The following is a 12,913-nucleotide window of genomic DNA, read 5'->3' as shown; positions in this document are numbered from 1 at the left end:
TATCTATTGACTTCTGTTTCAAGATGGCTGCCAACGTGATATCAGATAGTAACAACAGAAATCTGTGTAAATCTGTAGGGGACCATCCTCTCTGGTCAAAGGTTGGAGTCATTAACTTCCTTTAGAAACCACATTATCAAGGCTGTACTGAGCATTTACTGCAGTCCACCGTACCATCCAGTACATGTTGTTAAAGCTGCTGTTTATGCTGCAGTTTTGATGGTTTTCCACTGTCAGGTCACCCCGTTCTATGTATGTACAGAACCCCTTGGCATCACTTTTTTAGACACTGGGTCAACATCATTTTTCAGTGTGCAGCGTAGTCTGATCTATAGACAGCCTGTTCTCACTCCCAACATGTAAACAATGTCATCTAAAGGGTGAGAAAAGTGTACATATGGAGGAAGGTGGTGTGGTTGGATGGACCAGCACGGGGCTTTCGCCAAGGACTCCAGTGTTCTTAACCTGCGAGCAAGCCGTTCTGACCAAGAGTCCATATGTGACGAGCTGGGAGTGAGACGGTGTTGGACAGGTAGTACACCGAGAAACCATGACCCCTAAATTCCACCAGGTGTGTTCTGTCTGCATTCACCCCGCAACACGTCCGACTGAGCTGATGCAACCGTTCTAGACAAAGTGAGCAAGCGTCTCAGAAAAGCCTATTTTTGACGGACAATGTGCCAATCTGCACAGAGCAGGTCAAGCCAGACAGGAAGTCAAACACAGGAACAACTACATCAATCCCCAGGTGAGAGTCACCTTTACTGCAGCGATGAGACACAGTTAAAGGCTGATGAAGATTAAGTTGCAGTCAAAGTGCATTTTTCGCCTTGCAAGATTGTGAAATTAGAGAAAATGTCCTGGTTCTGAGTCACGAGTCGCTGCAATGATGATGGCGGCAGATTAAAGCCTGGAAAATGCAGAAATGTTTGAAGCGATGAGTTCACACAGGAGCTTCTCATCTTTAATCCGTCGACCAAAGTGATTATTTTCATCAGCAGATTTTTGTCAGTATTAGTGAGCTAACTAAGCTAACTAAGCTTATAGTGACTTGATTTTATACAAGAACCCTTTGAAATCTTAATTATGCAACTTCTTGAATACATATACGAACACCAGAGGAAATACACATCGTTAAGTTGTTGATGGGAAGAAATCAACTCAATGAGAGACTTTATGAAACAAAAGAGGCACAATGTCGAGTCAAGTTCACGTTGTCGGAACTGTTCTTAAAAGTGTAGAGCAGAGCGTTCATCGAAGCGACTGCTGAAACGCTAACGAAGTTCTGAAACTGGAGCTGTTACTGTGGTTCCTACTGCAAACACACAATAAGCAACTCATTAGAGTTATGGAGTGAGCAGAGTGTCCTGGTATCTGCACAGGTGAGCTTTAACCACCTGTCAGCTGACAAACCGCTGACAGGTCGGGAGACGATAACGAGCTGGATGTCGACGCCGCTGTCAGTCAGAGCTGCTGAGAGGCAGCGCGGCTCGTTACAGACTCACATTTGAAACTTCCTGCTTCCTGCAGCATCGCTGCTATAACTGGAAGGTGGTGGGAAGCTCACAGGTCGAGGCGTTCTCCTGAATTAATCACAAAACTAAAGCTGTGAGCGCTGATGAGCCGACCAGCCTCCAGACTGTAGACATGCAGGCAACACAAGGTGATTTCAAAGTTTTAGCATCTGTTCAGGATTCAGTCATAATTTCAGCAGTCATTTCTGACAGGTGTGATAACAACAACATATAAAACAAAATTGAATCAACTTTCCTCTGCTGTCCTGTGAGCGTCGGGCTCATCGATGTGAGTGTTTCCAGAAGAAGAAGCTGCAGCTCCCTGAAGCTCTGAGGGCTGGAAATTATTCTGAACTGTGGAGGCGACGAGGCTGCAGAGGTTAAATCTTCATATCCGTCTTTGGCTGGAAAGCAATATACACTCTTCCTCCCAAACGGACTCTGGAGGAGTCTGTTTATTGGTCACACGCTCCGGACATCTACTGCTTATTGATTTTCTCTCCCACTCGGAGTCTGCCTCACTAAATCTGCCTGAAGCTTCATTCACATGCACTTCTGTTTAAGGTCCAACTGAAATTAAATGCATTTACACATTTATTGTTGAAAAAAATCACCAAACAACACAGAAGCAGACATGTTTGGTCATGTTTCAACAGTCATTGATGTTAAAATACAACCAGAGAGTGCCCGAGGCTTTAGAACAAGCGGTGGATGCAGGATGTGGTCCAGTGAGTCGACTGCGGGTCGCAGCGGCTCCAGTTGGTCTGTGCTGGGAAAGATCCAGTGATAGAAGCTGGTTTCGGCCTCTGAAGGAGACCGACCAGCAGGGCCGACAATGGCACAGAGGCCCCGAAAAGCCCCGAAAGGCCCCATTAACCAGGGAGAGGCACTTCCTTTCATCTGTCAAAAAATCCATGTTTTCCTCTCAGACTTCTTCTCTGCATCTGTTTCTTTCATTTGCTGCCGTGCTGACGGATTTAAAGGCTTATTGAAATAATAGGGTGTGCTCGGGGCTGCCAGTTTGCGGTGGGTGCTGTGACAGACAGGCGGGGTGCGCTCAGCGGTGCCGCCTCAACGCAGGAAGTCCACATTGTGTTTCGAAAGAATGGCAGCCCCATTTCGGTGCTGTCGCTGTCGTTCTTCCAGTCGGGTTGCGATAAGGACGCTGAAGGCTGTTCATGAGAGCCGCAATGCACAGAGGTGACTCCACTTCCTTTAAACAACACAATGCTCGGCATGAGGAGCGCCGGACCTGAACTGTTCACACTGCAGGCTCAGCATGGAGGGATGGCGATGTGTTCACTGTCACACCTACAGGACAGGGGTGGCCGGCGGCCGGTCCTCCACTGAAATATCTCAAAGCGAATAAACATATTCCTCAAAATGGAATTATTCCTTTAACTTGTCTGATACTTAGCTTATGACCAAATACCTACATCAGTTGTATTATGTGTCTACTGCTAATTAGCAAATGTTAGCATGCTACACGCTAACCCTCAGATGTTGAACATGGTAAACATTGTGCCAAACATCAACATTGTGGGCACGTTAGCATGTAGCTCAGATCGCCACAGTGCAGCCTCACGGAGCTGCTGGCATGTCTGGGGGTCTTAGTCTTGTTTGCAGATAATGTGGAGCTAAGATGGAGATCAACAGTTGCACTGGTGCAGGGACGCTCAGTGGTGCTGATGGAGCAAACAAAACAAACAAAGAAGAAGAAACAGAAGCGTGATGAGAGCAACGATAATCAGGTTTGTGGGCGTGAACCCCGACCTCCTGTGACCCTCCAACCACGCGACCTCCTCCGCTCTGACAAAATACATTCTCAAAGAAACAGTATGGCCGATGTTAGGAGTTTAACTTCATGACCCAGTTTCAGGCCTTCAGACGAGGATCTGAAAGGTTTTTTCATCCCGCTTTTTGGTCCATCTGTCGTCTGTTTTTCCTTCGTCCGTCAGGCAAAAAAAACGTCTGCAGATGGAGAACAGCAACGACTGCGCAAGGAATTAGCCTGATTCCTGAGAGGACTCTATCTGCCACATCTGCACACACACACACACACACACACACACGGCCAGGATGACCTCGCCGTGAACAAGCCCGTCCCATATTTTTGAAAAATCACATTCGTTCTCCATTAACGGTTCTGTGTTTGGTTAAAGTTAAAGAAACCAAATGTGAATGTTCAGCCGACGCCTGAATGTGTGCAGGTCTGCCTCTCTGCCGTCCGTCCTCCTGTCGTCACTCAGAAACGACAGTTTTCAGCAGCCTGTCTTACCGTTTAGTGGGTCAGGCTGATCTTATACCATTAGCAGGTCATTTCAGCTTGTTTGGGTGTCCTCTATCTAAAGTCTAATATCCGCTTTGCTATATTTTTCCTGCTCTGTTATTTTTACCCCGCCTGTTTTGCCCCGACGCTCACCATCTGCTGTCGAGGACAGTAGTTAGGTGTCCCTGGTTTGAAAGGTATTTCCTGATTCTGTTATTTTACAACATTTTTTGGATAGACTGGATATCCTCTTTTCATTCTTCTGCGTTTTATTTAGACGAGAGAAGAGTCGAGAGGTTCAAAGACGCTGCAGTTCGATCGTGTTGAAATAGACTCAGATTTCTTTCTGAACATGAGTCTGTGGGAACTGTGAGAGACGTCGAGACACATGAGAAGCTGGTTGAAGCTGCAGCGCTGATGCATAATGCAGAACAGATGAGTCCAAACAACACGCAGCGCTTTCAAAGCAGAGACGCAGGACTTTGATGTGGAGTCTCGTGCTGCTCCGTCTGACATGACATCACGTACGCAGTGGATCTGGTTCACGTTCAGAACTCCGATCCTGCAGCCAGCTTCAGTTCTGCATCAGCAACAGGATGCAGCAGGTACACGTGTTTGAATAAACAGGAGAAGACGAGTCTGAGCAGCCACTGTGGCAGGAAAGACAGAGAAAAGAGCGCCACCTACAGGAACTCAACGCACATCAGCAGACGAAGAGAAGACTTCCTCTGGACTAGGTTTATTGACCAGGAACAGCTTCAGCGCAGATTGTTGTGTCCTGTGTGTCTGAAAGAAAATCAGTGTTTTAAATGTTACTAAGTACATTTACTCAAGCACGTGTACTTAAGTTAAAGTATCTGAGTATTTTTTTAGTCACACTACTTTCTACGTCTACGCCGCCACATCTCAGAGGGAAATATTGTACTTTTACCTTTATCTGACTGCATATACACAAGTACAGCTGAAACCACCAGTCAATTAATCAATTAGTGGACTGACAGAAAATGATTGATCGTCTGTTGTGATGATGGTTTCAGTGATTTTTCCTGTAAAATCATTTGATGTTTCAGCTTCTCAGATGTTTGATTTGCTTCTTTTCCTCTGAATGATCTGAATGTGTTTGTAATAATGTCGAGCTTTGGACTAAACAAACACTGTGAAGGCGTCACTTTGGCCTCATCGTCACCACATTTCTCACAATGTTTCCAAACCAAACGATTGATCGATTAATGGAGGAAATAATCAGCAGATTGATCCAGAATGAAAAGAATCATTAGTTGCAGTCTGATACAAAATAGCTGAAAATGAGCCTCAACCAGCTCCAACAGTAAAATCCTGCTTTGACCTGAACGACTGAGTCACAATAATCTGATGAGATCAGACAGAACAGTAGAACAGTCACAGGGACATTTTACTGCTCTGAGTACTTGTACTTTAATACTTGAAGTGCATTCTCCTGATTATACTTACATACTTTTACTGAAGTAATGCAGAACTTTTACTTGTACCAGAGTGTCCTGCACACTGAGATGAAGAGCTCACCATATGGCCTCAATAGAAACGACAGAAGTCCTCGAGCTCCTTCTAATAGAATCCAGACAGACTTAACGAGACGCCTCCTCAGCAGATACTGTTCACTGCTCAGGAGCTGAATGAGAGACGTCGCAGGTCTTGACCAACATGGACTTGATTTTAATTAATTAATCCATCGCAGTGAATGAGTAAGATATCAGCACAGGACCCAGATTGTGTTTGAACCCACGGACCATCAAATGTTGAAGGTTTCAGATGGCTGCAGCTTCTGCTTTAGGTTTGTTTGCTGTCTTTATCTCTGGAGCATAATATCTAATATTTAAGTCTGGTTTGCCATCTTCCTCGTAGCAGAGCCACAGCAAAAATAATAATTTTGAGAAAACAACAAACATTTCGAGAATAAAGTCAAAGTATTTTACGTTCCAAGAAAAAAAATGAAGTAATGTAAAATAAAAACAAATTATAAGACAAAAGCTCCCTCATAATTTTCAGAGGATTGTTGGTTTTGCCGTTTGTTGCATTTGCTTCTGCATACTTTCAACTTGAAACTACAGTCAAACCATCGTTTGTTCACATTTTTGCATCATTACATCTGGTCGGTACGAAGGTTTTTACTATGAAACAACGTTATCTCACAATGTGCATACAAGGGCTGTGAAATATAACACAACACTGGGTTTAGCAGCCAAAATCTGACATATATGCATCTATCTCATCTGAGGGAGTCAGTTTCGAACACATACAACTCATTTTTAACGTAAGGGAATATCACAAGCAGTGGCGTGCACAGGGGGGGCAACCGCCCACCCTCGTGGCCCAGTTTTTGAAAAACGTGTGCTAAAGTGCCCCCTGGGAGCCAAAACACGCGCTGAAGTGCCCCGTGGGAGCCAAAACCTGCGCTAAAGTGCCCTCTTGGACGCCAAAACGCGTACTTAAGTGTCCCCTGGGAGCCAAAACGCGTATTAAAAGTCCCCCTGGGAGCCAAAACGCGTGCTAAAGTGCCCTCTTCAGTGGCGAGGATGCGCTATATGTGCCCTTTTTTTCCTTTTCGCCCCTGCCCTTCAAAAAGTCTGTGCACGCCACTGATCACAAGTGCATTTTGAGGAACAAACCAATCAAACCAATCAAATCAAAAGTCCAGAAACTGCACCTGTGACAGGTTCTCGTCCACCTGCTGAAGGTTATCAATCAGTTCAGGTGTAAAATAATCTGCTATACTGTGGGTCAGGGTCAGGTCTGTCAATGCTCTCAAAAATAATTCAACTTTATCTCAACATAAAGTAGGAATTTAGAGAGGATAGACTTGTAGTCAGCCTGAGATGGAGCTGCCTGTAAGGCTCAAATCTGGGCAGAAAAAACCCTCCTAGCTGTCATTACCAGGCTGCGCTAACATGCTAACAGCACTATTCTTAAAATTGCGTGTTGCAAGTGCGACCGCAGCCTGGACTGTGACCTTATATGCTTTTAATCTAATTTGATTTCAAATGTAAGAATAATCACTCAGAGTGACATAATAAAGCAGTTGTTTAATACATATTACATGACTCCCAAAATCCCCAAAGTGACGCTCATGGCAGGCTGACAGGTGTGCGGCCCCGTCCTCCATTTTGCCGAGTATAATTTTGTCGCTGCACTGTATGTGTAGTTGGCAAAATCAAAATGGTGGCTTAAGTTATTAAAACTGAGCAGCTTTAATCATTGGCTGCTGAAATTCAAGGTTGGAGGAGCAGCGAGGATTAACGTCCTTTAAAGCACAAAGCTTCATATCCACCCTGGCCTGCTGTCGCTGCCTCTCGCTCAGCTGATCCCTCTCATTTCATCTCTCTCGTACGTCCTCTGCTGTCTTTTGCTCTTTCTCTCTCTCCAGCCAGCTGTCGTCCCTCACCCAGTCTTTTTTCTGCCTCTCTTTCCCATCTTCGTTGATTTTCCCGTCGTCTCTTCCCTCTCTGGATCCTGGCGAGATATGAAGCGGCGCCATGGGTTTCATGGAATTCTACCTGGAGATTGACCCCGTCACCCTGAACCTCATAATCCTGGTCGCCAGCTATGTCATCCTGCTCCTGGTCTTCCTCATCTCCTGCATCCTGTACGACTGCCGGGGCAAAGACCCCACCAAGGAGTACGCCCCCGACAACACGCCGGCGCCACCCAGCCAGTCGCCCATACGCCTGGTGGTCATGCAGAACTCGCCCGCCTCTTCTCGCTACGAGCCCAACAACACGGCTGGCCACGGCGAGCTGCCCACGCCAGACCTGAGCCGGGACAGAGGCGAGAGGGAGCGGGAAAGAGAGAGGGAGAGGGAGAAGAGGAGTACTCTGGTCTGAGGAAGAGGAGGAGGAAGAGGAGGGACGACCATGCAGTGCTGGTGTATCACTTTGTACAGTGTTTTTACTCCTGGACTCTCATTTTTTTCAACATGCGTGGATGGCGTTGATGAGCTGCTGAGTAGGTTAGCAGGAGGTAAGCAGCCAGCTGGGCCAACTCCAAACTTTTGGGGGCAGAAAGAGAATTTTATAACCCCACCCAACCTGAAACCTGAACCCCCACCACCTAATTAAGACGAGTGAAACGAACCTGATCAAAGCTAAACATTATCTGACTGGTTGTTTTTTTCATGCATTTGTTATCTATTTTCTCTATCACTTCAACACCAATATAAACCCTTCTTATATTACCTGACCCCCCCAAGAACAGGTGACATCAACAGTCTGCAAATGTTTTGACAAACCTTTTGTGTATGTTTGTGCCTTGATGCACACACAGCCAATTAAAATGAGTCTGAATCTGTACATCAGTGAAGTTTCTCCAGGGAGTCGAACTGGGGCTGCAGCTAATTACTGTTTGTGTTTTCATTGTTTACTTCATTAAACGTCACAAAGTGATGAAAAAATATACCCATCACAGGTTCCTGGTACGTTGGTTCATTACGAGAATGAAACAAAACAGCAAATCTTTATTTGGAAAAATAAGAATCAGCAATATTTTACATTTCTTTCTTTTAGAAATAACCCAAATGATAAATACCTATTAAATTACACATATATATATATATAGTAGTTAATAGTTATTAAAGTTGTTGTCTTTTAATTTTCTGTCTGTGACAAATCAACCGGACAGCCCACTGACATTGAGGGGACTGAGGTCCCCACAGCTTTAACAGTTTGGTTTTAGTGATGGAGTGAAGACTTGAACTGGTTCAGCTCACAGTTTGGGGCCAGTGAAGTCAGTGGAAAGTCCCCGTAGGGTTGGCGACAGAAGCGTGGGTGGGTGGGCTGCTCTGGGTTGAACTGACACAGCTGCTTGACAGAACATCGGTTTGTTTCATCAGTTATGGCACGAAAAAAAGGCTCAGCACTTGTCACTGCTGCATCAGAGGCTTCAAAACAAAGCAAAGCTACGCTTCAGACGACATGTCGGAGTTTTCAGCATGAAAACGGTCACAATAACTAAAAGTAAGCACATATGAAAGCCGACTTTACACCCATAAAGATTAGTTTTCCTCTGAAATAAACCACTTCTGTTAAATCGTCTGACATGTGAACATCTGTGTGTGTTACAGTTAATAGTGTGTCAAGGGCATTTGTTCCCCCCATACAGACGGTGTGTCGTGCCAGTGTTCTGTACGTTCCGGCTATAATCCGCGATGCATTAGCAAATGCATGGAAATCAACTGTCACTGCGTCTGAGTGCGCGGCACGGATCGCCGCCACCGTCACAACACTCGGGTCTGAGCGGCTGATTGGTCCCATTCTGTCATAATCAGATTAACGGCGAATCAAAACCTCATTAATTAGTTTCGGGCTGCAGGTCGTCGCTGTTCTGTCAGCTCCAAATAGAACATGTTTGGATTTCCATCTGTAGCTTGTGACAGTGTTCACGCCAAATGTCGCGCTCTGAATAACATTCTGCAAAAGTTTCACAAGAAGCATTCAGACCACGTTTGATTGGTGATGTGTCCTCTGTCAATCATTTTAAACCTCTGTGTGACATTCATGTAAAGCTGTTTACATGCAGCTTTACACTGATGGTGATGTCCTGTGGATGCAGATGGGATGGATGTGTTGTCAGTGAAACAACTGATGGAAGAAATAACCTCAGTTATTTAAACTGCAGCAGCTTCCAATGTTAATGATTTCAGGATTCACTCACAGACTCTGATTGGCTTTATTAGGTTAGGTTTAGACACGAGACTACGGTGGGTCCTGCCTTCGCCATCCTGCACGCTGGCCGCCAAGTGTTGCTAACTTAGCGTTCACGCGAACACGTTCAATGACTGCGCTCTATTAGCACATTGATTCTGATAATTATTCTTAATCAGCATCAACACAGCTGAGGCTGAAGGAAATGTTTTTGTCACTGAACATTTGCAGACACAAAGAATATTCTGCTCAAAATGACACTGGTAGAAGAAATTAGTTGGATGTAAACGCCATTTTTTGCAGACGAGGTTTAGTTAATCGTTGTTGAATCATTTCACCCTAAAATGTCATCGTGCTGAGTGAAGGATACGTTTCCATTAGTGTTTGTGGGGATTGTTTCGTCTGCCCATCTTGTAGATGTCGAGATATTTCACTGGACAATTGAAAGCTTTGACCTGCTGGTGCCACTAAAGTAAAATTCATCGCACCAACAAAAGATTCATCCTTTGGGGACCATGAATATCTCTTCAGTTTGGACGTGAGTGGTAGCATGTGCTCTCACCAACGGGCTACAGCCATGCTATCAGCGCTAACACATCATAGCTTGGTGTTAGCATGCTATCACTTCCTAATCGAGGCTGATGGGGCTGTTAATAGTTTGCAGGAATTGATAATAAACCAAAGTTTTGGGCGGATTAAAATGCCGACCTGATGAAGACACTGATGTGACATGAGTTCTGAACCAGATTTCATCTGAATCTGTCCGATAGTTGTTGAGATATTTCAGCCTGGACCGAAGTGATGGATCCGATCAGTGTCATCCCCAGAGCCCCGCCGTCATGACGCTCCTCGGTCTGAACTGCTGGCTGTTGGGTGGGACAGAGCATCAGCAGCACCGGGCTGCGAATCTACTGGCTCCCCTCCCCCCAAACTCTGGACCCCGAGGTCCCGGACTCTAAGCTCTTCGTCCCCTGCATGAAGCAGCCCGCAAATCCCCTGCCCGACCCCTCCCCCGCCCGGCATCGCTGAGATGAATTTAGCCGACAACATAAACCCTCTCTGGACAGGGAAATAATGAATGGATGTACGGACGCGTGTTCGTCACTCATCCGTTTGACGTATGCTGGACAGGAGGACTAACCCCCCGCTGGCCTCTGAGAGAGCGTTAAGGTTCGCACATGTGGCGGGCGGCAGATGTTGGTGTCAACAGAGCTTTGTTGGATGGTGTTAAAAGAAGCTCAAAGAGAAACTCAGCTGACTGTTTGCTTGGAGGAAAATCCTCCTACTGAGACACCACAGCGCAGGGCAACAACATCTGTCGATCTCAAACAGAAAGAGGTTTTATTTCATGACTGGGCCAATCGTCTCACACTGATGTTTGTGCGTAATATAACAAACAGGCATAAAATTCTCCAAATATTGATTCGGTTCACAGGGTGATCATATGGTTCATCTCATTTACTGCAAAGCAGCTCTCTGAGTTTGTAGCCATGCTAACAGCTAACAGCTGTGCATGGTTGCTCTCACCTGCCCAAACAATTCTCACGCCATCATGGTCAAAGTCTTTCTGGTTTGATTGGTTAATAACTGACAGACTGACATTGTAATGGAGCAATGCCGTTTGCATAGTAAAAAAATAGTCTGAATTATTAACCAGAAAATATTTTGCTGCACTAACTTAAATAAGTAAATACATTTATTTTCTCAGATGACAACCGTTTTCTGAAACTTTAGGTTATATATCGTGATCTTCATCAGCAGATGTTCCAGTTCATTCTCGACCCTCGTTGACCAAATATTTAGCAGCGTTTCTGCATCTTAAGTTTGACCTTGAGGTGAAACTGATGAACCCTGAAACTGAACTCTGGACGTCAAACTGTTTGTCTGGAACTTGTGGGTGAAGTCTGTTTCTATGGAACTGAGTTAATGCTGCTAAATGCTGCTAAATTCAAAAGACAAAAGAACAACTGGACTGAAAACTGGTTTTGATTGGAGGAAAAGTGCACAGGTGAAATCTAAAAAAGACTGAAATATGAAAGCTTGCTAAAACTTTTTTTTTCCTGTTTTTCCAGGTCTTGGCCACTCCTGCTGAAAAAACAACACATCCCAGAAGCCCCTTAAATTCCCGCCACTGCCCTCCAACCTGCAGCAGACAGCCTGAAGCCTGCAGCGTGAACTCTTGGAAGACTTCAAACAGATCCGACCAGAGACTGCCGAGGACCCAACGACGTCCAACAGGTCGGACTTCAACCACTTTATGTTGTGGGACACTGGAGACATTTGGATTTGGACATTTCATGGCTCTCTGTGTCCACCTCTGAGAGTTGAGCTGAGTGGGACCAGCAGGTGTCCAGTCTGACGGACAGCGGTGGAAGTGAATCAGATGATCATGGACGTCTGATGTCAAAAGACGAAACGCTACAGAGCAGAGAAACCAGACAACGGCTGTGAGGATGACGGCGGCCCCGTTTAACATCAGAACTCTGGATATTATAACTGAGATTTTTACCTGCCACACAGCAGCTCTGTGTTCAAAGGTGTTTAATGATTTCATAGATACTGTCTGTTTGCAGTTCTGACATGTTTGTGCAAACAAAACCAACGTTGTAAACCAATAATTTCACCTGCTGGCGTCTCTGCCCGGCACCTTGTTCTTCACTGAGTTTATAATAGTGGGAAAATTCTGCGAGTTAATCTCAAGAAGTCTTTTGTGAGAAATCGTGCTGTTGTTTTTTAGCAAGAAAATTAGCCAACAGACGAATCATAGGCATAAAACAGCTACAGACCTTCAACATGACACCGTAAGAGGCAGCTGATTGCATTCCAGCAGAGATGCTCTGTTCAGGAAAGCAAACCAAAGCAGCTTTTCTCATTTTGATTTGAACATTTCGACTCGTTAGACACAGGTGTAGCGAATCACACTAACACCTGAGTGGACCAGAAGCCTGTGAAGCTACGACCAGTCTCCTGTTTTAGAGGTCAAAACAGCCAAAGTGTGATCATCGCTCAGTGTCGTCTACCTCTGTGGCTGTTTGTTCACGTGGTGCTGCTGTAGCCTCACAGGTGCGTCACTGCTGTGACCTCAGTCAGCAGCATCAGCGGCTTCACCTCAATCTGAGGATTCTGCTAGTTTTCTGTAGGGTGTGAAAGCAAACACTGGCTTTAAGGAAACTCTTCCAAAAAGTGTTTTAGACTTTTTAAAATAACTGAATTAAATTTAAAATAATTCAAAATTCCCAAATGTATCAAATTATGTATATATTTAAATATATATATTATCTCTGTAATGATGTTATTTTATTGTTCTTTGGGAAAAAAAAAAGACAAATTAACATCAGCCTCTCGGTTCAGTTCGACTTGTGGAAAAAATCTACTTAAATGAAAGTTAATCGTCTGTAAAATGAGCCGTTGATTTTTTTCTGAAGCAGTTTGACTTCTTGACAATCAGCCGGAGGGAA

At 44.9% G+C, this 12,913-nt stretch overlaps 1 protein-coding gene across 1 annotated transcript; it reads left to right on the top strand.

The window, feature by feature from the left end:
- Positions 1 to 7,292: 7,292 nt before the first annotated feature.
- si:ch73-256g18.2 (small integral membrane protein 36) lies at positions 7,293 to 7,640 on the top strand. The gene has a single exon (XM_041963483.1). The coding sequence runs from the start codon at positions 7,293 to 7,295 to the stop codon at positions 7,638 to 7,640; it is 348 nt and encodes a 115-aa protein (XP_041819417.1).
- Positions 7,641 to 12,913: the final 5,273 nt, after the last annotated feature.

This window comes from Chelmon rostratus, chromosome 21, assembly GCF_017976325.1.
Source record: "Chelmon rostratus isolate fCheRos1 chromosome 21, fCheRos1.pri, whole genome shotgun sequence".
Taxonomy (NCBI): domain Eukaryota; kingdom Metazoa; phylum Chordata; class Actinopteri; order Chaetodontiformes; family Chaetodontidae; genus Chelmon; species Chelmon rostratus.
Note: the sequence above shows the minus strand (reverse complement) of the source record. Positions and strands in the feature narration are given on the sequence as shown.